Below are 22103 nucleotides of genomic sequence, written 5' to 3'. Positions count from 1 at the left end.
TATCTAAGTGTATGTACTCTCCTCCTTTCTCCCCCAAATTGTCACTGAAATAAAATTTAGAAGCATAAACAGGATGAACTTAAATCCATAATGGGAAAATAGTAAAAAGATAAAAGACATCAACAATCCCATAAGAAGGAACGTGGATATGAGCACAGTGATGAGTGAGACGGAGAGGGGAAAAGCATAGCCCAGAATGAAGCATGAGAAGATGTCGGTAGAATGTGAGTGAAGGAAATTGACCTCTTAGGACCCTGAAGAGGTTCTGGGCTGAGACAGATTCTGATGGAGGGTAGGAGGGACAGACACAGGGGACAAATTGAAGGTCAATATGTGGATTAGCTATGCTGGTCTCCCTCTGTATGCTCCAGCCGGCTACTGTACTTCTATGGGAGAAGCATAGGGTATACAGAATCTCATTTAATCCTGAAATCAGTCCTGAAATATACATGGTAGAAATAGATATAACATGGGCTGGGGAAGCCTAGATGGCTCAGTTGGTGAAGCGTCCGACTCTTGATTTCAGCTCAGGTCATGATTGCAGGGTCATGAGATGGAGCCCCAGGTCAGGCTTTCAGCTCAGTGTGGAGTCTGCTTGCAATTCTCTCTCCTTCTTCTTCTTCTCCTCCCCCGACTTGCACACACTCTCTAAATAAATAAATGAAATCTTTTGAAAAGAGAGAAATATATATATTATGGGCCTAAGATCAAATGGCCCATTGGTAACATGAAAGATATTCAAGCTGGGACCACAGACCAAATTCTTCCCAGTGCACCATGACACCAGAAGACACACAACACAAATAGAACTAGAATTCAAGTGTCTTGATTCCAGCACGACGTCCTGCTCTTTCTCACTGCCTTTCAAATCTTTCTTCCATGGTTTGGAAATATTTGTGAATAGTCTTTAGTCCACAAACTGAGAATTTGAAGCAAGTTCCCGACTGGGTTGCATCCTTCTAGTCAGTGACTATGGGAACAAAATGGAACAGATATCTTAACTCCCCATTTCCAGGTTTTCCCACCCTTTGGACTACATAAACGATGTCCTAACAGCCCACATCTTTGGCTTTACAATAAATGTGGCTTTTACATTTCCCCCCTGTAATTGTAACATCTATCACAACGCCTTATTTCTATCAAGCCACAAACCTTTTTCCTGGACTTGGACGTAAGTTGTAGGGCAATTCCCAAGTACCAAGGACTCAGGGAAGGGGGGGCTGTGTATAATCTTTGGTGTTATCAACTTCCCTCACCAACATTTTCTTTTCTTTTCTTTTCTTTTAAGATTTTGTATTTATTTATTCGAAAGAGATAGAGACAGCCAGCGAGAGAGGGAACACAAGCAGGGGGAGTGGGAGAGGAAGAAGCAGGCTCATAGCAGAAGAGCCTGATGTGGGGCTCGATCCCAGATCACCGGGATCACGCCCTGAGCCGAAGGCAGACGCTTAACTGCTGTGCCACCCAGGCACCCCTCACCAACATTTTCTAAGACATCTTCAATACCATATGGTTTGGATAATTGATCCACTCAGGTCTTTAATCACCATAACAAAGCTCCTCGGTGTCTGGAATTCTTTTAGGTACTTACTTAGAGACCCTTCTCAGGAAATGTGAAGTCATTCTGAGCTCCCGTGTTCTGCCTGGGGTATAAGGCATTCTAGGGCTATGGCTAATGCTCTTAATTCCCATGTGCGTCTAGACAGCAAACAGAAATTTTCTACCCTGCAGCCTAGTCTCTATATCAGGTATTGCTGGGGCCCCAAAGGGTTTGGGTACAGTCAGCAGGTGTCAGGGGAGCACTGTGTGCTCATTGCACAGAGGTAGGTGGCTGAGTCGCTGGACTGGGAGTTGCTGATGAGCAGGGAGACATATTGTTTTGCTGCATCGACCTGCGCTGAAAATCTTCCTTCCTTTTTGTCACCTTGGGAGTACAGGTACACCAGCAGCTCAGGGCCCTTCTCGGAGTACTGTCTGTACCACACGAAGTACTGGGAAGCACAGTCACTATAATTGTAGTTGAGAGACGCAGTGGCTCCCTCCAGAACGCTCAGAGATCCAAGACTCTGCTCCACTCCCTTCTGGTGACTCTTCATCCCTATGCAAAAAGATAGCGGTCAGTCAAAGGATATTCGTTGGGTAGGGAATGCTTACTCTCCAGAATTAAATGAATTTTCACAGGCCTCCTACCCTGACCCTCTCTTAGTGGGGGAAAAACGTTCATGCTTCTACCCACAGCCCCAGAATAGGTGATAACTCCAAACATTGTACTTTCTATTCCCAGAGAGATGCCCCAAACTCACAGGTTAACTGAAGCCACAGGATCACTAGTAAAACTCTTGACTTCATCGTTCTTTCCTCCTCTGGTGCACTGAGGATTCAGATTTTAAGTCCTAAAAAAATGAGTCTAGCTCAGACATTTCAAATTCTTCTGCTTTAGGAATCATAGAATCTATTCTACCAACTAGGAAAAAAGAGATCTTGTCACCACCCCTGCTACACCAAGCCCCTCCTCTCATCTCCTTTTCCCTCTCTCTCCCTCTCCCTCTCCCTTTCCCTCTCTCTCTCTCTCTTTCTCTCTCTCTCTCTCTCTCTCTCTCTCACACACACACACACACACACACACACACACACACACCAGAGCTTTCCTCACTCTCTGAGAAAACACTGCCATCTTGTGGACTCATGATAGAGATCAAAGAAATGTTCAAAATGCAGACCCTTATTGTATGAACTGACAGCAGTAAAAATCCGCCACTTCAGTAAAATTAAAAATTTAAGAAGCAGATCGTCCAAGTCAATGTGTGTGGGGAGAGGGAGATGTGAACGTGTTTTACATGAAATGGCAATGCTTGTCTGAGCAAAAGCTGTTATAGAAAACAGCCACTTTCCTGCGCCGAAAAAGCCGTCATAGAGTATTCTAGCTTAGAAGCCCAGCGAGATTCTTGCGATTCGAGGAGCATTTCATAATGTGTAGCTCTTCTCCACATCAGGCCAGACTCTTCCTATCTCATTCCCTCACCTCCAATTTTTAAAGAAATTTATTCTAACTCAAAAGAATCCTTTCAAGACAGGTGGCCTAAAATCTGACCAAATAAACATGTTTCCAGCTCAAAACTTGGGCAATTTTTTTTTAGAAAGGCCAAGGACTGGAGGAATTTGGGATTTTTCATACCATTTTGCACCAAAATAGTGCTTACTAGAGCTATTACTATTATCATTATTATTACTACTACTGTAGAGATGGACTTGACTTCAATATCTAGGCTATAGAGAAAACCTAGTGTACCGGTTCGTGTGTCTAATTCTTATTTCCTTTTCTTGCATAAAGCGCCCGTATTTAGGGATTCAACTCCAAAAGTTACAGATCTGGTCTTGCGCCCTCTACATCTCCATCCTACCCTAGCCAGCAAACCAGATTTGTCAGAGGGCAATCTATGCCAGAAGCTTCTCTGGGACTACAGAGAAGCACAGACAACAGCTGTCCTCCCTGTTCCACAACCAACCTCGTGTCCTCGCAGAAGCTGGTGGCTACGGACCAGCAGTGGCTCGGCTCTCTTCTGGTCAGGACCCATGTAATCAGGATCCAGACAAGAGGGGGCAGTCAGGCCCTTCCCATTCCCACTGAAAACTGTGTTGGAAACAGCATGAGGGAAAAGATGCTAATATTGGAATCCCTTTCTCTGAGAGGACATTCCATTTGACAGAAACCATACAGCCATTGCTCAGTAAAGGTAAAAACCGAAGGAGATGCAACGGCCACAGAAGATGCTAAGCACCACGGTCTTAGGGAACTTATGAACCCCAAATATAAAGCCTTAAAAATAGAATGTCGACCTGAAGCACAGTCTTTGTATGAAGCACCACACCCTTTTTTAAGATTCGTCACAAAAATGAATATAAATGGCTAATCGACCCAATACTGTGGGGGATACAAAGCCTTATCCGTGCTGGCAAGGTGACAGAATCCACAGAGCATCACCACGGTCCTGCCTGCAGAAGCGTCCGTGCCTAATGCTGTCTAAAGAACATATGGAACTCCTTCAGATGATGGAAGGACGATGCTGAGGCGATCAATCAAAAGGAAACCCCACAGTCCCCTCTCTCATTCGATTTAGGTAGTCTTCGTTTTCCACACCAGTGCGTTTCTTAGACATGTCTTGTGAACCTCGAAGTACTGCAGGACAGGCTCCCATTCAAAGGGAACTCATCTCATATTGCAAATGCTAGTGATTTTGTGTCCGTTTGAGCTCACGTATTTCTAACGTGCTTCAGGTCCACGTTCTGGGTGCTGATGACATGGCAGTGCCATACATTGTTTGTATCTCCTTCTTTTTCCTCTACGAGTTAAAAATCAAATGCTTAAACAACACAGTAATGTTAATGAGCACACAATGGGTAAAGATGTGTGTGTTTCCATGTATATAAAAATCTCCAATTATTTGGTGATGGAGAAAGAGCAACAACCTAGGCACCCGGGAAAGGAAAACCTTAGACCCTGAGAGGCAGGGAAGGGTGAGGGATGAATGGTGTCTCTGTGTGCCAGACCTAGCACTGCGGCCTAGCAAAACAACCCTATGGTCTGCTGGGGCCAACCAACAGCTGTGGTTGGCAATTTGACCTCCTCTCGTTTGTCATCCTCTTCCACATTCTTTTTCTTTTTCTTCTAAGATTTTACTTATTTATTTGACACAGAGAGAGAGACAGCCTGTGAGAGAGGGAACACAAGCAGGGAGGAGGGGTAGAGGGAGAAGCAGGCTTCCCGCTGAGCAGGGAGCCCAATGCGGGGCTTGATCCCAGGACTCTGGGATCATGACCTGAGCCGAAGGCAGACGCTAAACAGCTGAACCATCCAGGCGCCCCTCTCTTCCACATTCTACCAAAACAGAAAAACTGATATGAATATGGCCTGGTCTGAACTATTCTGCTGTGCCTGACACCATCAATGGAAGCTTCCCAATATGGATTCCCATCACCGTATGTGTAGACAAACATAAACCAGCACAGCCTTTTTTCAGTCTGACTGGGACCAACATATATGCTTCTGATGTCCAGACGGCCTTGAGCTACGCCCCCTGACTTGCTATAGACGTTGCAAATCCTCAGGAACGAGGCTCAGACAGCTTAACCAAAGTGATGTAACGTTGACTGTAATCAAGTCTAACAATAAATCCCAAACTGATTAACTTGTGTCCCTTTGGGTTATATGTTTATGTCTGGGGAGAAAAGGGCCAGAGAACATCTTTCCATTGGAATGTGGTTGCTTCTTCGTCTTTTTTTTTTTCTTTCTCTCTCTCTTCTTTTTTTTTTTTTTTACAATTAAACCAAAGCTCAGTGTGTCAGTCTAAACTCTCTCGCATGGAACATAACCAATATTACCCATATCCGAGCTTCTGTATCCTGGGACTTATTCACAGTGGACTGAATCTGGGATCCTAGGAGGCATGGATGAGGTTAATACTGCAAATTGGTGTCATCCTGCTGCTTAGAGCTCTGCTAATAGCAGCTTTAATTAACTTGCTGTTTAAGACAAATTGAATGGATTTAGTCTTGGTCTCTGTCAGTCGGATTAATCAGGATGGCTGATGGACTGGCATATTCATGAAACATTTCCAGAAGCACACAGTGTAAGACCATGGAGTGGTTATTGTTGAAAGACAATCCACTCTGAATCTTTCATACTTCTGCATAGCTTGCTGGGTGTGCCAATAATGTAAGGCCGTGGTCACTCGACCTGAACCACTCAACCTGAACCTTGAGCAATGAGGTAATGTCTTCCTTGAGACAAAGAGCAAGCTTGCTTACTGCTTGCTAAAAAAGCAGTAAATCCCCCAAGCTCAGTGCTCCTAGGCTATGACACAATCCCACTGCATGCATAGCATCCCTGTGCACCCATTATATCACCCTGTGAGAATTAAAAGCAAAGGCAACTGAAGCGAATATGCCAATGTTATTGATTTGCAAAGATAAAATGCGTTGTCTCTGACCTAAGAGCCCTGTGTCTTCAACAACAGCAGCAAAGAAACAATAAGCTTATTAGCTTGTGAGAAGGTTAAGATCCAAGTCCTGCCAAACCCCCTCTCCCACATTTATAAATACTATAGTAAAGATTTTAATTCCTTTGAGAAAGATAAGTTTCCCCAAACTGTTCTAGAATGGACTTTTTTTTGAAGGATGTAATGTATAGCCCCATATGGGACTTATTATCATTTCTGATAAAATGCTAGAATAATTCTCTGATATACTTAAATGAAATAAAATCTCCTTCTGGGAAAATAGTGTTACTCAAATGATTAATAATAATTTGAGGTACCTAATAGCCAGTGCACAGATATTCAAAAGTAGATCATTATGAACCAGTCCTCTGACCATACTAATGATCTTTAATCAGACTTTCAAAAAAATCTAGTCTCCTATGACATGTCTCTAACAAGGCTAATTATTTGAATTTGTTTCCTGAGGAGCTTTTCTCTTGCAATAATTTGAAATAAAACTTTGACATGAGCTCATGATTATTTGACTTGAAGTTACTTTTCCACTTTCTAAAGCCTTTTGGATATGTCTTTTTTTCTTTTTTCTTTTAGGTATTTCACTATGGGGTTGCTAGCCTTCGAGTTGGCCCAGCTCTTTCAGATTATACCTGATAAAGTGAGGTCAGTTGAGTGGACACAGGCTGAAACCCTGAGTGGATATAATTATTTGACAGACTGCACTGAGCAAAGAAAGGCCAGGATCTGAGTCTGGAGAATAAGAGCCAGAGAGAACTAAATTGTACCACATACTTAAGCAAAGAGAATATACAGTGTTGAGAATTGCTAGGGTGGGGATGAGAAGAACGAAAAAGGGAGACAGAAAGGAGGGCCAACATTCATTCATTCCTCCATTCCTTCATTCATTCATTTGCTAGAATGATAGAGCAGTAAAATCCCTGAGTTCCTTTAACCTCATATAACTGAGTACTGTGGGTCAGTCACTATTCTGTGCACTAAGGACAAAGCCATGAACAAAATAAATAATACCTCTGGCCTCATAGAGCTTGTATTCTGATCAGAGGTATAGGCAATGAACATATCGACACATAAGTCAACAATATAACTGCATGCCCTGATTACTACCATCAAGGAAATAACCAGGGTGTTGTGACAGAGAGCTAGGAGGAGATCTGCGGGGGGCTGCCTTAGGCAGAGAGACCAGCAGAAGTCAGAAGGCTTTTTCCACAGTAATGATATTTGAGCTGAAAGATGAAAGATGAAAATGAGTCAGGTTGCTGAGATTTAGGGGAAGAGTGTCTCGGATGGATGAAAGAGTAAGACCAAATGTGGGAAAGGATATGGCAAGTGCAGAAAACTGAGAGGAGATCAGTGTTGTTGCGGCACAGAGAGCCAAGGACAGAGAGTTAAGAGCTGAGATTGAGGGGTCAGGAGAGATTCAAATTATGCCGAACTTTGTATATTACAACCTGGAGTTTGTATCTTACTGTAGGGGCAATAGAAAACCATGGGAGCATTTTAGGCAAGTAGAGACAACTTTTGACTTCTGCTTTAGTAAGGAGGGCACGTATTGCATGGTGCACTGGGTGTTATACGCAACTAATGAATCATCGAACTTTGCATCAGAAACCAGGGATGTACTGTATGGTGACTAACATAATATAATAAAAAAAACACTAAAATAAAAGAATAAATGACCACTCTGAGTACTAGTCAGGCTGCTGCTTCTCAAACTTTTAGTGATAGAATCATCTGGGGATCTCGGTGAAACACAGACTTAAATTCAGTCCATCTAAGGTGGAGCTGAGAGCTGCACAAGTTCCGATGCTGCTGGTCCACATTTTGAGCAGCAAAGATGTGGGAAATACACTGCCTTTAGAGAAAAGAAACCAGTTAGAAGGTAGCTTGGGCCAGAAGAGTGTTTTTCAAACTCTGTTTAATAGGTCTTATTTTATGAAGGGATATTTATTCTAACTCTGTATAGTGTACCCCGGTGTCTTCTAATCTTATTTTGTTTATTTTTTAATGACAAAATGTATAAACCCACAGGTTAAAAGAAAAGCAAATTAAAGTGAACATGGAAAATGTTCACTTAATAAAATGGAAGGGACTTTAAAATAATAATATCCATATCTGGCAAAGTGTTGGAAAATCAGCAGCCTCATGTTCTCCTATTGAAGTCATAGCTAGTTACAAAATTCTTCAGGGAAATCAGATATTCAGTGTCTTGTCTTTTCCCTTATTCAAGCAATTTCATTTCCATTAAAGCTACAGCTTTAATGATGTTCATAAAAGCATTATCTGTAATACTGGATAGTTGGAAATAATGCCAAAAAGTGGTTAATTTAGGGTGAAATAAGTGATGGGGATTAAGGGATGCACTTGTGATGAGCACTGGGTGATGTATGGAACTGTCGAATCATCATATCATACACCTGAAATTAATATAACTCTGTATGTTAACCCAAACTAGAATTATAACTAAATTAAATTAAGTTAAATTTTTAAAAGAGAAAACAAAGTGATTAATTTTAAAAATACATCTATATAATGGAAACCCAGCAGTCACTTAAAATTATGCCCTCAATATATGTTTCCTGTGTTTCCTGGGTGTGTCTGGCTGGCTCAGTCAGTGGAGCATGTGATTCTTGATCTTGGGATCATGAGGTCAAGCCCCACATTGGGCATAGAGATTACTTATAAATAAATAAATAAATAAATATATATATATATATATATATATAATGTGTGTGTGTATTTTAGATATATTAAAAATATATATGTATATATTTTATATATGTATATATGTAATATATATGTGTGTGTATGTATGTGTATGTGTGTGTAGATATATATATGTACATATGTAACATATGTGTGTGTGTGTATGTGTGTGTAGATATATATATGTATATATGTAATATATATGTGTGTTTGTATGTGTATGTGTGTGTGTGTGTGTATATATATATATATATATATATATATATATATATATATATATTTCCTGGCATGGAAATACCTGGATTATAATGCTGAGAGAAAGAAGCATGCTAATAAATACCAGGTACATTGTAAGTCCCTTTCATAGAAAGATATAGCTGTATGTGTGCACTCACAAAAAATTGAGGAATAGTAATAGTCATCATTTCTATATCATGAAATTATGGGACTGTTCTATTTTGGAAGGGGTGTCTATACCTCCTAACTAATCTGAAGTTAACATGTAAATTAAGTAATACAATTTTAAACTTAATTTGAATTTAAAACACATAACTCATTCCTTCAAAGTCTAGATCTTACTTTGCATCTTTAGCGGAAGAAGCAATTGATGATGGGTCAGAACGTCTGGGTTCTACCTCTAGCCTCCATTTTGCTGTAAGTCATGCTTTGAGTCACGCAGTGCCTGTAGATCCTAATTCTTCCATCTGTTAAATAAGGGGCGTGGCTGAATCAGTGCTTCCTAAAGTGTGATTGATACTAGAAGTTGGTTAGGCAATACATTTTTATTTGTTACATATATCACATTGTTGTAATTTGTAATAGAAAAAATACAACCAGCACATCAAATATAAGGTTTCACAGAGGGTGTCAGTTAAAACAAGCATAACTTCTATGTAGTTATTTTTAAAGACTATTTAATATAAAAGTCAATTTAATATTAAATTATTAGACAATGGTATAAATGGTACATGATATAGAAAGTGTCATGGAGATTATAAACAAATGAATAAAATGCTGCTAGTGAGGGTAGCACTTAGTGAAAAATTGCTTTGAGGACTGACAGCCTGAGCCACAGAGGGATCTGCCCTCTTTCAGGGACAGCAGTGGAAGGCACTCTGGGTACGCAGGTTCAGGATCAGTACAGTCTGCAGTGAGCAATGAAATTTCAATAGCAACCAAAGGAAATTCAAGTCAATACAAATTCAGATTCATCACCTAAGGGAGATGGTATATTATCCTTCACTTCTGCATGGAGACAAAAATTATACAGAAAATTGCCTCTATAAATAAGGAAACCAGGTTCGCTCCCACCCACCTGTGTCAAGAGGCCCAGCTCTTGGGTTGCGGTATGACTGCAGGAGCTCGGAGAGCCCTGGGCCACGAAACACAGAAGTAGATGGTCGAATTTCCAGGATGACAGGCTGGAATATGCAAAACTTTATACAACTTCTCTTTTCCAAGCAGTTCTTTAAAATTTTTGTTGTCTGCATGCTCTTTCCAGCTTGATTGAATTAAAGTTAAAGATGCAAATCCTTTCCCAGAATCCTGCTTGAACCAATGGAAGGTGTACAATTAAGAATGGTGTGTGCTCTCTCCTAGATACTCAGGAGTGAAGGACTCTGCTCAAATGTATATGGGCTGTTCAACTGTTTAAACAGAACCACAGACAAAGATTTATTAATGGCTGATTATTTTGTGCAAGAATAGAGTGTCTTTTCACAATCCCCCCAGCTGAACAGGGTAGCTCTAACCACCCTTCTATAACTCTCAGGTTTATGGCCAAGATGACTAGGATCTGCTCTTTTTGTTCATAATCTCCAAAGCCCCCAAACTCAAAACACAGCTGCCAAAGAAAGTAGCAAAATGAAGCTCCCAAGGACTTCCCCATTTTCCTATCATTGGACTCTTGAGGACTCAGCCTGGAGTCTGAGAGCTCTCAGACACTACAAGCCTTATTTATACTTCTGTCATCACAGGAAGCTGAGAGATTCCTCAGGTAACCAGGGATTAGATCCGTTCCCCTGTGCACATACTCACTCAGCTATTCCTGACCTCTGAAGAGATCGTATGGAAAGAGCATCATGTCAAGACCAAGTGCAGATTCGTTGGAGAGCTACATCTATCGTTCGTCCCCTAGATGCTTCGCTTTCCTTTTTTCTTTTACAAAATTCTTCAGCATCTATCATGTACAAGTTATAAATTGAAAAATGAAAAATCATCCCTCCCCCAAGGAAAACCTAGAGAGGTTCTTTTTTCTCTTCTCAGTGAAGAAATCTGCTAGATGAGCCCCTACGTGGGAATCTAGCTGGTGGCACTGGAGCCCAGTGCAATGACCTCATATTATCCGAGCCCTGCTTCGTAAAGCTTGTGTGGATCCATCCTACACGTTACATTAAATACACTAGCAGTAGGGCACCTGGGTGGCTCAGTCAGCTGAGCATCCAACTCTTGATTTCAGCTCAGGTCTTGATCTCAGGGTTGTGAGTTCAAGCCCCACTTTGGGTTCCACACTGGACGTGGAGCCTACTTAAAAAAAAATACACTAGAAGCAAGAAATGGTGATTGTGCTGTGCCTTACACCTATGAGATTAAAAAAGAAGAAGAAGAACAAGAAAGCCATTACAGTCGCTTCAGATAATTGGATGGGATAAGTCCAATGTGAAATAAATGGAGACTCCCAGCCATCACCATAGTAAAGTAACATAATCAATGGTGGAATGATGAAGACCTAAGCCTTAATCTGTATTTGATATTTTCTTGTTGTTTTTTCTTAAATTATCTTCCCTGCCTCATCCCATCTATGTCCAAGAATAGCCACCATTAGTTGAAAAATCATTTTCTGCTAATCCCATTCATTTAATTCAGTGAATTGAATTGAATTGAATTGAATTGAATTGAATTCTTACAACTATGTGATGAGGTATATGTTATTATAGATGATGAAATATAGGTGCTCTAAGTTTAGTAATTTTGTCATCACATCATTTAGTAAGCACAAGATTTCAATGTCTATGCCTTTCATCACCACATGAAATGTGCCAGTCACTGAAAGCAAGCAAGGAAAATGCCTACATTGGAAAATTAACTTAATAGTATATTCCTTAAAAGAAAGTGAACACCATAGACCAATCTAGATTCACGCCTCATTAGGGAAGGTCTTTTGGTGTCTGCATTTGTCTGTTTTGTTTGGTACTCTACATTGTAAATCTACAAAAATATCTGTCACTTATTCTATGTTCAATAAATAATTGTATAATGAATAAACTCAATGTGTGTCTGTTAGATAGATTAAGACTAAAAAAATGAAAGTTTCTATTTAACATTCACTTATTCTTTTTTTGATGCTTTTCCCTGCTTTACGCCAATTTCAGTTTCTGACCTATATTCTTTTCCTTTTCTCTAAAGAATTTTTAATGTCTGTTGCAAGGCACGTCTAGCAGAAAAAAGAATCCCTCAATTTTTGTTTGTCTGAGGAAGTCTATTTCTATTTCACTTTCTAAAGATAATTTCACAGGGTACAGAATTCTAGGTTTGTGGGTTTTTTTTTTTTCTCTCAAGACTTTAAATATTTCACTTCCCTCTCTTCTTGCTTGTATGGTTTCTGAAAGAAGTCGGATGTATTTCCTATCTTTGTTCCTCTAAGGGAGGGCGTTTTTTTGCCTGGCTTCTTTTGGGATTTGTTGTTGTTGTTATCTTTGATTTTCTATGTATGACAATGATATGCCTAAGTGTGGTTTTTTAAAATGTGTTTGTTTTTGTTTTTTGGCATTTATCCTGCTTGGTGTTCTCTGAGTTCCCCGAATCTGTGTCTGACATTAAACTGGGAACATAAGTAGCCATTATTGTTACAATTATTTCTTCTGTTCCTCTCTCTGTTTCTTCTCCTTCTGATATTTCCATTAAGCATATGTTACAACTTTTGTAGCTTTAGGATATCCTGTTCTGGGGTTGTTTTGTTTTTTTTTTTTCTTTTCAATCTTTGTTTTCTTTGCTTTTCAGTTTTAGAGGTTTCTGTTCAGATACCATCACAGTCAGAGATTTTTTCCTTCAGCTGTTTCTGGTCTAAGTGCTTCTGATCTCCCACATTTTGTTTTGATTCTTTCTTGGGGTTCCATCTCTCTGCTGACATGGGTCATTTGTTCTTGCATGCTGTCTGCTTCATCCATTAGAGGGCTTAGCATATTAATTGTAGTTGTTTTAAACTCCTGGTCTTATAATTCCAGCATCTCTGCAACGTCTGGTTGATGCTTGCTATGTCTCTCCAAAGTATGCTCTTTTTTTGTCTGCCCTGTCATTTCTCCTTAATAGCCAGACAGGATGTACTGGGCAAAAGGAGCTGCTGAAGTAAGCTGTTGGGAATATGGTGGTGAGATGGGGAAAGAGGGAAGTGTCCGTGGTCCTGTTAAAGGAGCTCAGTCTTCCAGTGAGCCTGTACTTCTGGATTTTGAACTTCTCTAGTTTTCTGTTTCTATTTGTTTCTCCCCCATTAGGAGGGGCAAGATGGCTAAACTGGCTGGAGTTGGGAATTCCCTTTAACCTAGGTTAGTTAGGCTCTGATAGTATCCCAGCAGGTTAAGTGCTGGTTAACTATTCCCCTAAGGAAGAAGAGATTTCCCTCGTGCATTTCAAAGTAGTTCTTCCCCCACCCCTTTTAGCATTTGGGGGATTTTTCTCCAGTATTTACTGTAGGTACCTGATGAGCTCCTAGACATAATATCACAATATTGTGGGGTTCCCCTATGACTGAGTGCCCTGAAGTTTTTAATTTGTCCACACTAAGCCTCCAGCAATTCATCAATTACAGTTTGGGGTTTCGTGTCCAGCACTGGTTCCTACTGCAGTTTGTGCTCATGAGTCTTTGCTCCAATAAGCTGCAACTCCCTGTTTTCACTGTCTGTCTCTCCAGTCATGGGGGCAGCAGTTTGTCCTGTGTTCTCCTCCTCTACAGATCTAAGAACAGTTGTTGATTTTTCGGCTTGTCAGCTCTTTACTTGTTAGGACAAGTGGTAACTTTAAAGCTCCTTACGTGAAGGGGTGTCTGGGTGGTACAGGTCAAACATCTGACTCTCGGTTTCGGCTCAGGTCCTGATCTCAGGGTCTTGTGTTTGATCCCTAGGTCGGGCTCTACACTCATCGTGGAGTCTGCTTAAGATTTTTTCTCCCTCTCCGTCTGCCCCTCCTGCTTGTGCTCTCTCTCTCTCTCTCTCTTAAATAAAGGAATAAATAAATAAATAAATAAATAAATAAATAAATAAATCTTGACAAAAAATAAATAAAGCTCCCTTATATGCAGAACAACCAACTGGAAGTCCCTGGTTTTCGTTTTGTAATAACATTTATTTTGACATAGCAGAACCTGTGAACTATAGGAAATTAGAAATATAGACAAGGAAAGATGCAAAAATAAAAATGAAGTATTCCTACCACTCAGAGATGACCTTTTTGAATATCTTATTATATATCCTTCTTGTTTTTCTCAGTTATTTCTCAGTACCTTTCAAATAAAAGAAATATTTGTCTCATCTAACTCTCAAACCATATTCAAATTTCTCTGTCTCAAAAAAGAACATCACAGCTAATTTGTGCAATCTGAGACTACCCATAGCATGAAGACATTCTGTCCCCTAAGTTTCTTTTCTAGAACACTATTAGTTGAAGAGCCTGGGACAGCTGCCCTGCTGCCTGGGAGCGACTGTGCCTGCCAGTATCATGCTGGCATGATAGTATGAGCGGTGAAGTTCTCCAAAGGAGCAGCTGTGGAAGACAATAAATGAGTTGGTGCCCCATCTAGAAAGGTGGCTGGATGTGGAGCATGGATAAATTGGTAAAGCAGACCTCTCTCCACAGAACGCTTCCTAAGAACTTGAACAGCCATTAAGTGAGGAATAAAAATCTGTCAGGGGGAAGGAAGCTTATCAGATATTGTCCTCAGCCCCATCAACATGTTGCTTTTCCACTTGGTTGACATTCTACTAGTCGCTGGACCCCAGACAGAGCTGATCTCTCCATTTACAGCAAAATTATTATTTACTTCAATAGCAGTAATGCAACATGAGTCTTACTTTGGGGAATAGCTGGATGTGGCAGTTAACCTTATGTGTTGGGTGAAGATAACCTTATGCTATGTAGACATCCAGCTGAAGTTCGAACTCAGTCATATGGCAGCAAGAAGGACCAGCTCACTTGTGAAAGTGTATATGACATAAAAAGCAAGGCTCTGCTTCACCTCCTAGGCGGCCGTCACAACCTGCAGGTGCGGTTTGGGTACGGGCTGCAAGTGCCCAGGGAACACAGTGCACTCACCACACAGATGTAGACAGCTGAGTCACTGAGCTGCATGGCTGTGATGTGCAGGGAGCTGTGCTTGGTGGTTGCATCCAGAGTCACTGTATACCTTCCATCTGACTTTTTGCTGTCACCATAAGTCATGACTGCCAGAGAAGCAGGACCTCTCCCGGTGCTCTGCTTGTACCACCTTAAGTTGCTAAAGGGGCTCACTGTATAGTTGCATTGCATTGTGCAGTTCGCCCCCTCCAGGACCATCAGGTATGGAGGATTCTGTTCCACTTGGTTTTTGCACTCACACATATTCAGAAAGCAAAGTGAGATTGAAGAAACAAATCATCCATTTGAATGCTTCCTGATCTACAGCCCTTCCTTCTCTCCACAATGAATCCCAGGTAAACTATAAAATGGCCCCATTTTCTTCCCTTCTCTTACCCCAATGCCATACATTTTTGCTGAAAATCCTAAGAACATGCTCCCTGAACTTCCCACATCAACCCGGCTAAAACTCTGTGTTCACTTACACCAAAAACGAAGCCACAAAACCACCAAGGACGTTCTCAGGTGCTTCTCCATCCTTCTTCTGCACTGGGCTGCCCACAAAGGCTGACTTGTCTATTCAACGTCTTTTTAACACTAAACAAAGGGATTCTCAAGGGTGTGATCAGCCAATCAGAGACCACATGCCCCTCCAAAAACCATCTTTCCACAGGCAAGGTCACTGAGAACACTGCCATCTTGGGGCTGTGGCTACAGCTGCTCAGAAGCTCTGATGAACCTTCTTGCTGGGTTTTCTCCATGCCATTTGCAATATTAGAGGATATAAGCCCTGTACAAGCACAGTAGACTAGTGCTGAAAACATGTTTGAACCCTTCAGTCTGAGTTCAGGCTAAAGGTGATTTTGGATAGAAGAGTTAAGCGTCAGCTCTCTTGTCTGAAAATAAGTGTAGTAACACATACCTGACAATTTCGGAAAGATTTAGAAGACATGACGCAGGCCATCTCTTCCTGTATAGAACCACTACACTGACTGAACAATGATACTAGTACCTTGAAGACAAATTCAGAATCTAGCTAAGAAGTAAAAGCAGCCCAGAAGAGCACAGACTGAGAGTGTTTACACTGATACAGGGAAGAAGAACACTTCCACTTCACCCAGGTCTGCCCCTCCACCGCATCAAGTTAGCTCAGTACCAAGAAGATTGCCTGGGCCTGTGACTGCTCCCACGGAGAGGTAGGTGTTTGGAGGGTGGGGAGTGAGAATGGAGCATGAACCTGGCTTCCTAGCCTCTCAGGCCCCTCCATGGGGCTGAGTTCTATCTTGCCTCATACGAATGCTGAACAACAGGCAGAGCCTGATCCCTTGGGACAGCTGGGAACAAAAGTAAAGGAAGGGCATCATCCTACAACTGGTACTGCTTGGAAGATTGGGAATAAGTGCAGAACTGAGGTTTTACCCCCACAAAGAGGAAAAGGAAGGGAAGGAGGCCTTATGCCCAATAATTCAAACCATGCTCCATAAGCCAGTTTCTATCTCACAGAGAGCACTGAGCAATGGACGGAGCTTGATCCTCCAGCTAGCTAATTTTTTTAAGGTATGACCCCAAAGGCGCAGACAAAAAAAAACAAAAATAACCAAGTGGGAGCATCCAACTAAAAAGCTTCTCCATGGCAAAGGGAACAGTCAACTGAGTGAAAAGATAATGTATGGGATTGTAGAAAATATTCATGAACCACGCATCTGATAAGAGACTAATATCCAAAATATATAAGGAACTCAAACAACTCAACAGCGAGAAAACAAATAACACAATTCAAAAATGGGCAGAGAACCGAAATAGAAATTTCTCCAAAGAAGACATACAAATGGCCAGCAGGTATATAGAAAGGTGTTCAGAATAACAGATCATGAGGGAAATGCAAATCACACCCACAATGAGATATCACATTACACCTGTTAGAATGGCTCTTGTCAAAAAGGCAAGAGACAACAAATGTTGGTGAGATGTAGGAAACAGGGAGCCAGGTATCTGGGTGGCTCGGTCGGTTATGCATCTGCCATCAGCTCAGGTCGTGATCCCGGGGTCCTGGGATTGAGCCCAAGTCAGGCTCCTTGCTCAGCAGGGAGCCTGCTTCTCCCTCTCCCTCTGTCACTCCCCCTTACTTGTGCTCTCTGTCAAATATATAAATAAAATCTTTAAAAAAAAAGAGAGAGAGAGAGGAAAGCAGGGAGCCCTGGGGCACTGTTGGTGGGAATGTAAATTGGTATAGTCACTATGGATAATAGTACAGAAGTCCCACAAAAAATTAAAAATAGAATTACCATGCAATCCAGCAGTCCCACTTCTGGGTATAAATCCAGAAGAAATGAAATCAGTAACTCAAAATGTCTCTGTGCTCCCATGTTCATTGCAGCTTTATTCACAATAGCCAAGGTATGGAGAACAGCCTACATGTCCACCAACAGATGAAGTCCTGCCATTTGTGACCACATGGATGTCCCTGACGGACACATAGTAAATGAAATAAGCAAAACACAGGAAGACAAATACTGTAATAATCAAACCGTATGAGGAATCTTAAAAAGTTAAACTCACAGAAGCAGAGAGTAGAATGGTGGTGTTAAGGTGGCTTGGGTGTGGGCAAAAATGGGGAGATGTATTCACAGAATGTAAAGTTTCAGCCATGCCAGCTGAGAAAGTTCTGAAGATTTAATATACAAGATGGCGACTAAAGTTGTTAGTATTGCATACTTGAAATTAGCCAAGAGAGTAGATCATAAGCGTTCTCAACACACACACACACACACACACACACACACACACACACACACACACATCCCAGTAACTATGTGAGGTAGTGGGTACATTAATTAGCTTTGTTGTAATCATTTCATAACGTATACTATATCGAAACATTATGTGAGGGGCGCCTGGGTGGCTCAGTCGTTAAGCGTCTGCCTTCGGCTCAGGTCATGATCCCAGAGTCCTGGGATCGAGCCCCGCATCCAGCCCTGCATCAAGCCCTGCATGGGCTCCCTGCTTGGCGGGAAGCCTGCTTCTCCCTCTCCCGCTCCCCCTGCTTGTGTTCCCTCTCTCGTTGCCTCTCTCTCTGTCAAATAAATAAATAAAATCTTAAAAAAAATAAAAACCATTATGTGGTATACTCTAAATGAAGACAATTTTTATTTGGCAAATTATACATCAATAAAACTGGAAAAATTTTTAAATGAAAGAGAAGATGCATATAAAGTGCCTACAGCAGGGAATAGTTTGGATTTGGAGCTCAACTAAAATATAAACTCCTTAGGATATCTGTTCTGTTCGCTCCTATATCCTCAGTTTGTAGAAATGGGCACATAACAAAGTTTTATTGAATGAATTAATAATTTTTTCTTCAGTACCGATGGTATTTTTTATTACTCATTTGTAATTCAACAAATTTTTTGTAGGCCTGCTGTTTGTCAGGTATGCTTGTATGTGTTGAGAATAAGCAAAGTCTCTGCTTTCATGGAATTACAGTCTAGTAAGAGGAAAGGCAGAATATTTGAGCATAGATACCGGTAAGTGGTAAGTTTAGAAGCTTGTGAAAATTCTCTTCTTATCGCTTCTATTTTCTCAATGAATAGTTGAGAATGTAGATGTATGAGGCCTCATTGCAAGGTTGAAGTATAGTATACAGAGTGGCCGGATACAAAAGATGGAAAGAGGTATACCGTGGAAACACTTATCAAAAGAAACCTGGCATACTGTATGCATAGAAAACAAACTAGGCTTTAGGAATAGAATTATTGGAGGTAAAGAAGGTGCAATGGTTAATTTTATGTGTCTACTTGACTAGGTCATGGTACCCAGATATTTGGTCAAACATCAGTTTAGAAGTCACTGTGAAGTTTTTTTCATCTTTGCTTTGTTTTGTTTTGAGAGAGGCAGAGGAGAGGGAGAAAGAGAATTCCAAGCAGGCTCCACACCACCCTGGGCTCCATCCCACGACCCAGAGATCATGACCCCAGCCGAAATCAAGAGCTTAACCGACTGAGCCACCCAGGTGCCCCTGTGAAGGTATTTTTTAGATGAGATTAACATTTAAGTCAATAGACTGAGTAAAGAAGACTACTCCCCATAACGTGAGTAGGGCTCATGCCATCAGTTGAAGATCTTAAGAGAAAAATATGGAGGTCCTGGATGTAGAAGGAATTCTGCCTCCAGACTGCCTTTGGACACAAGCTGCAACATCAGCTCTTCCCTGGGTCTCCGGCCTGCCCACCTGCCCTATGGAATTTGGACTTGCCAGTCTCCACAATCACATAAGCCAATTCCTAAAATCTCTGTCTCTCTGTGTCTGTCTCTCTTTACACACACATGCACACACATGCACACACACACACACACACACACACCCTGTTGATCTTATTGATTCTGTCTCTCTGGAGAATGTTCACTAATACAGAGAGTATTTTTAAAAATTAATGAAGAAATTTCATATTCAAAAAATCAGTCTTTAATTTGTATACACTTAAATAATGCAGATGGTTTGCTTGCATTGTGTACTTTTGTAAACATTTGCTGGATTTCACAATAAAATGGTTTTTAAAGTATTGATGGTGAAGATATTGCAGCCCCAAGAAATGGTTGATCCTTCGGAGACACTCACTTCAGGGAAGAACTGAAACACAGAATCGCTCCAGCAAACTCAGGAGGGAGAAGGCTGAGGGAAGAGAGGAGAGGATAGGGGGAGAGGGAGAAAGAGAGAACCTCAAACAACAGAACAGTCCATACCCATTCTGCTTAAAATAAGGGCACGATGCCTGAAATAGAGTCCATCTAAAGCAGCACCCTCAAGAGAGGCAATGGTAGTCACTACAATGAATTTCCATAAACTTCATCAAGAAGCTTATGCAGTCATGGGGGAAAAGTCAGGAAATTCCCTGCAAAACAACGCCAGGATCCAAAACACTGAGGCGGCAGCAGATTTCAAGGCATTTCAAGTAGCTGGGCCTCTTCTCAACTCCAACCCCAAGTCTCGGTTATTTAATTCCTCCTCTTAGAGAAGAACGCGAGATACAAAGTTGCATTTATTCTCCAAATCTGGTGCCCCTTCCCGTTCTTGGGTTTATCACTTGCGAGCATGACACCAGCTACTTCGGGTCCCCTCAACCCAAAACAACTGACAGAGTCAGAAAAACAGACAGATTGTGCACATGGCCTGAAATGACCTCTCGCTATACATCTTGTCAAGTCATGGGCTGGGTTTACCTCTCCCTCCTTCTCTAATGGCATTTCTTCCATTCACATCGTTTTCTCTGTATTAAGTTCTAGAATGGGCTCCAGGCTGAGTGGACATATATATTCTTTGCATATCCAGTAAGCTATTGGCATGAAGCACCAAAATATTCAAGTATAAATTGTGGATGAAAACGCAGTGGCTAGGTTGAAAACCTTAATAAGGAAGATTTTAAAAGTGGAAAAAAAACCCAAAGAGAATATTTAATATCAATGAAGAATAATTAATTAATTAGTCATTCAAGAATGGATGTCGAGCCTGGTTAGTGGCTTCAAAATAAAGAAACAAAATCAAAGAAAATAGAAAGCCTTGAACCTCAAGTTCACTTCTTACACACACACATCCAAATTAAAATTTTAAAGATAAAAATACTTTGGGAGAAGCTAAAGAAAATATGGATTGTTAAGCAGGACACATGATTCAGAATCCATTAAAAAATTCATTAAATTTACTATATATTATTTTTAAAATTCTGGATGGCAAAAAAAACCCCATAAAGTCAAAAGGATAATAATAAGCATTTTAAAAAGGGCACGCCTGAGTGCACAAGCACAAGCAGGGGGAGGGGCAGAGGGAGAGGGAGAAGCAGGCTCCCCATGAGCAGGGAGCCCCATGCCTGGCTCCATCCCAGGACGGTGAGACTAAGACCTGAGCCAAAGGCGGATGCTTAACCAACTGAGCCACCCAGGTGCTCTTGGGTTTTGGACTTTTTGATGTGTGTTCCTCAGTCCATAATGACTACCTTCCATTCTTCTGCAGAATTTGAAAAGTGATCCCTGCCAGTTATATAGGCTCTGTAAAGAACATGGGGTGTCCATTACTTACATATTCTCTCTTCTGTCCTCCTATGACCTTCTAAATGTCCCCCAAACACACACACACACACACACACACACACACACACACACACACACACACACCACCTACCATAATTATTAAAATGGAATTGGTGCCTCTGTTCCCTAACCCCTTCCAGAGGCTACAGCACACACTGACACGCTTCTCTCCTAAGTGCTCCTCGGTTTCTTCTTTATTTGGTCCGCTGAGCAAGTTTGCATTGCTCCCTATACATGCAGCTCACCCTCTAAAATGTCTCTAACATCACGGTCCACCGTCATTTTTGTCTGTTCTCTTTGTGGGTTTATGCCCTTTATAATTTTCTTACCATCTTTTTCATAGGGCTTCAGAGGGTGTAGGGGGAACACGTACGGTGCAGCTTTCCTTGGCACTGAAAAACCTCCTCATTCAAGACCTACTTGTTAGAAGGTTAATGATCCATGTACTTACCAAGAATAATAGTAGGGGCACAGTGGGTGATATAAATATGACCACTTCCTCCATTCTGTTTCTGCCCCCAAGGCTTCATGTTGAATATCAGTCTGTGTTGGTCAGGTGATTTACTAGAAAAGAAAGCAGGGAAGAGGTTCCCGGACTCTCTTTTCCTTGCTCGGGTACATGTGTTCCTCATCCTTTCTTCCCTTCCCCTCTTTCTCTACTGAAACCTGGTTTGGGGCTGAAGCTCTCCCATCACCTCTCCTGCCACACTCTGTCAGGAAGACACCGGGCAGAGGCCACCTTCTCAGACACACCGTGTGTCTCTAAAAGTGTCACAGACACAGCAACACCCACCAGGGTGCCCTGAACAACTTGTGGGGCTGGACGTTCACTACAAGGATGAGCAAGAGACCCCTTCATTGTTAGTGGTTTTACCTTGAAATCGCTTACGCCCTGGCTGAGGGACTCTTGGCATCAAACTGTCCTCAGTGTCACTAAGGAACAGCTGGGGTGGGGATGTGACTTCTGGTTTCTGTGCTCTAGTC

At 41.5% G+C, this 22103-nt stretch overlaps 2 gene segments (V, D, J or C); both read right to left on the bottom strand.

Moving 5' to 3' along the window:
* Positions 1 to 1781: 1781 nt before the first annotated feature.
* Positions 1782 to 10204, bottom strand: LOC130542283 (T cell receptor alpha variable 12-3-like). The segment is given in 4 exon segments: positions 1782 to 2098; positions 2304 to 2371; positions 4256 to 4340; positions 10030 to 10204. Coding segments are annotated over 4 exon segments (645 nt in total).
* Positions 10205 to 14954: 4750 nt separating this feature from the next.
* Positions 14955 to 15575, bottom strand: LOC130542282 (T cell receptor alpha variable 10-like). The segment is given in 3 exon segments: positions 14955 to 15293; positions 15435 to 15478; positions 15524 to 15575. Coding segments are annotated over 3 exon segments (435 nt in total).
* Positions 15576 to 22103: the final 6528 nt, after the last annotated feature.

Source organism: Ursus arctos, unplaced genomic scaffold (assembly GCF_023065955.2).
Source record: "Ursus arctos isolate Adak ecotype North America unplaced genomic scaffold, UrsArc2.0 scaffold_32, whole genome shotgun sequence".
Classification (NCBI taxonomy): Eukaryota; Metazoa; Chordata; class Mammalia; order Carnivora; family Ursidae; genus Ursus; species Ursus arctos.
This window is presented reverse-complemented; position numbering and strand designations above follow the sequence as displayed.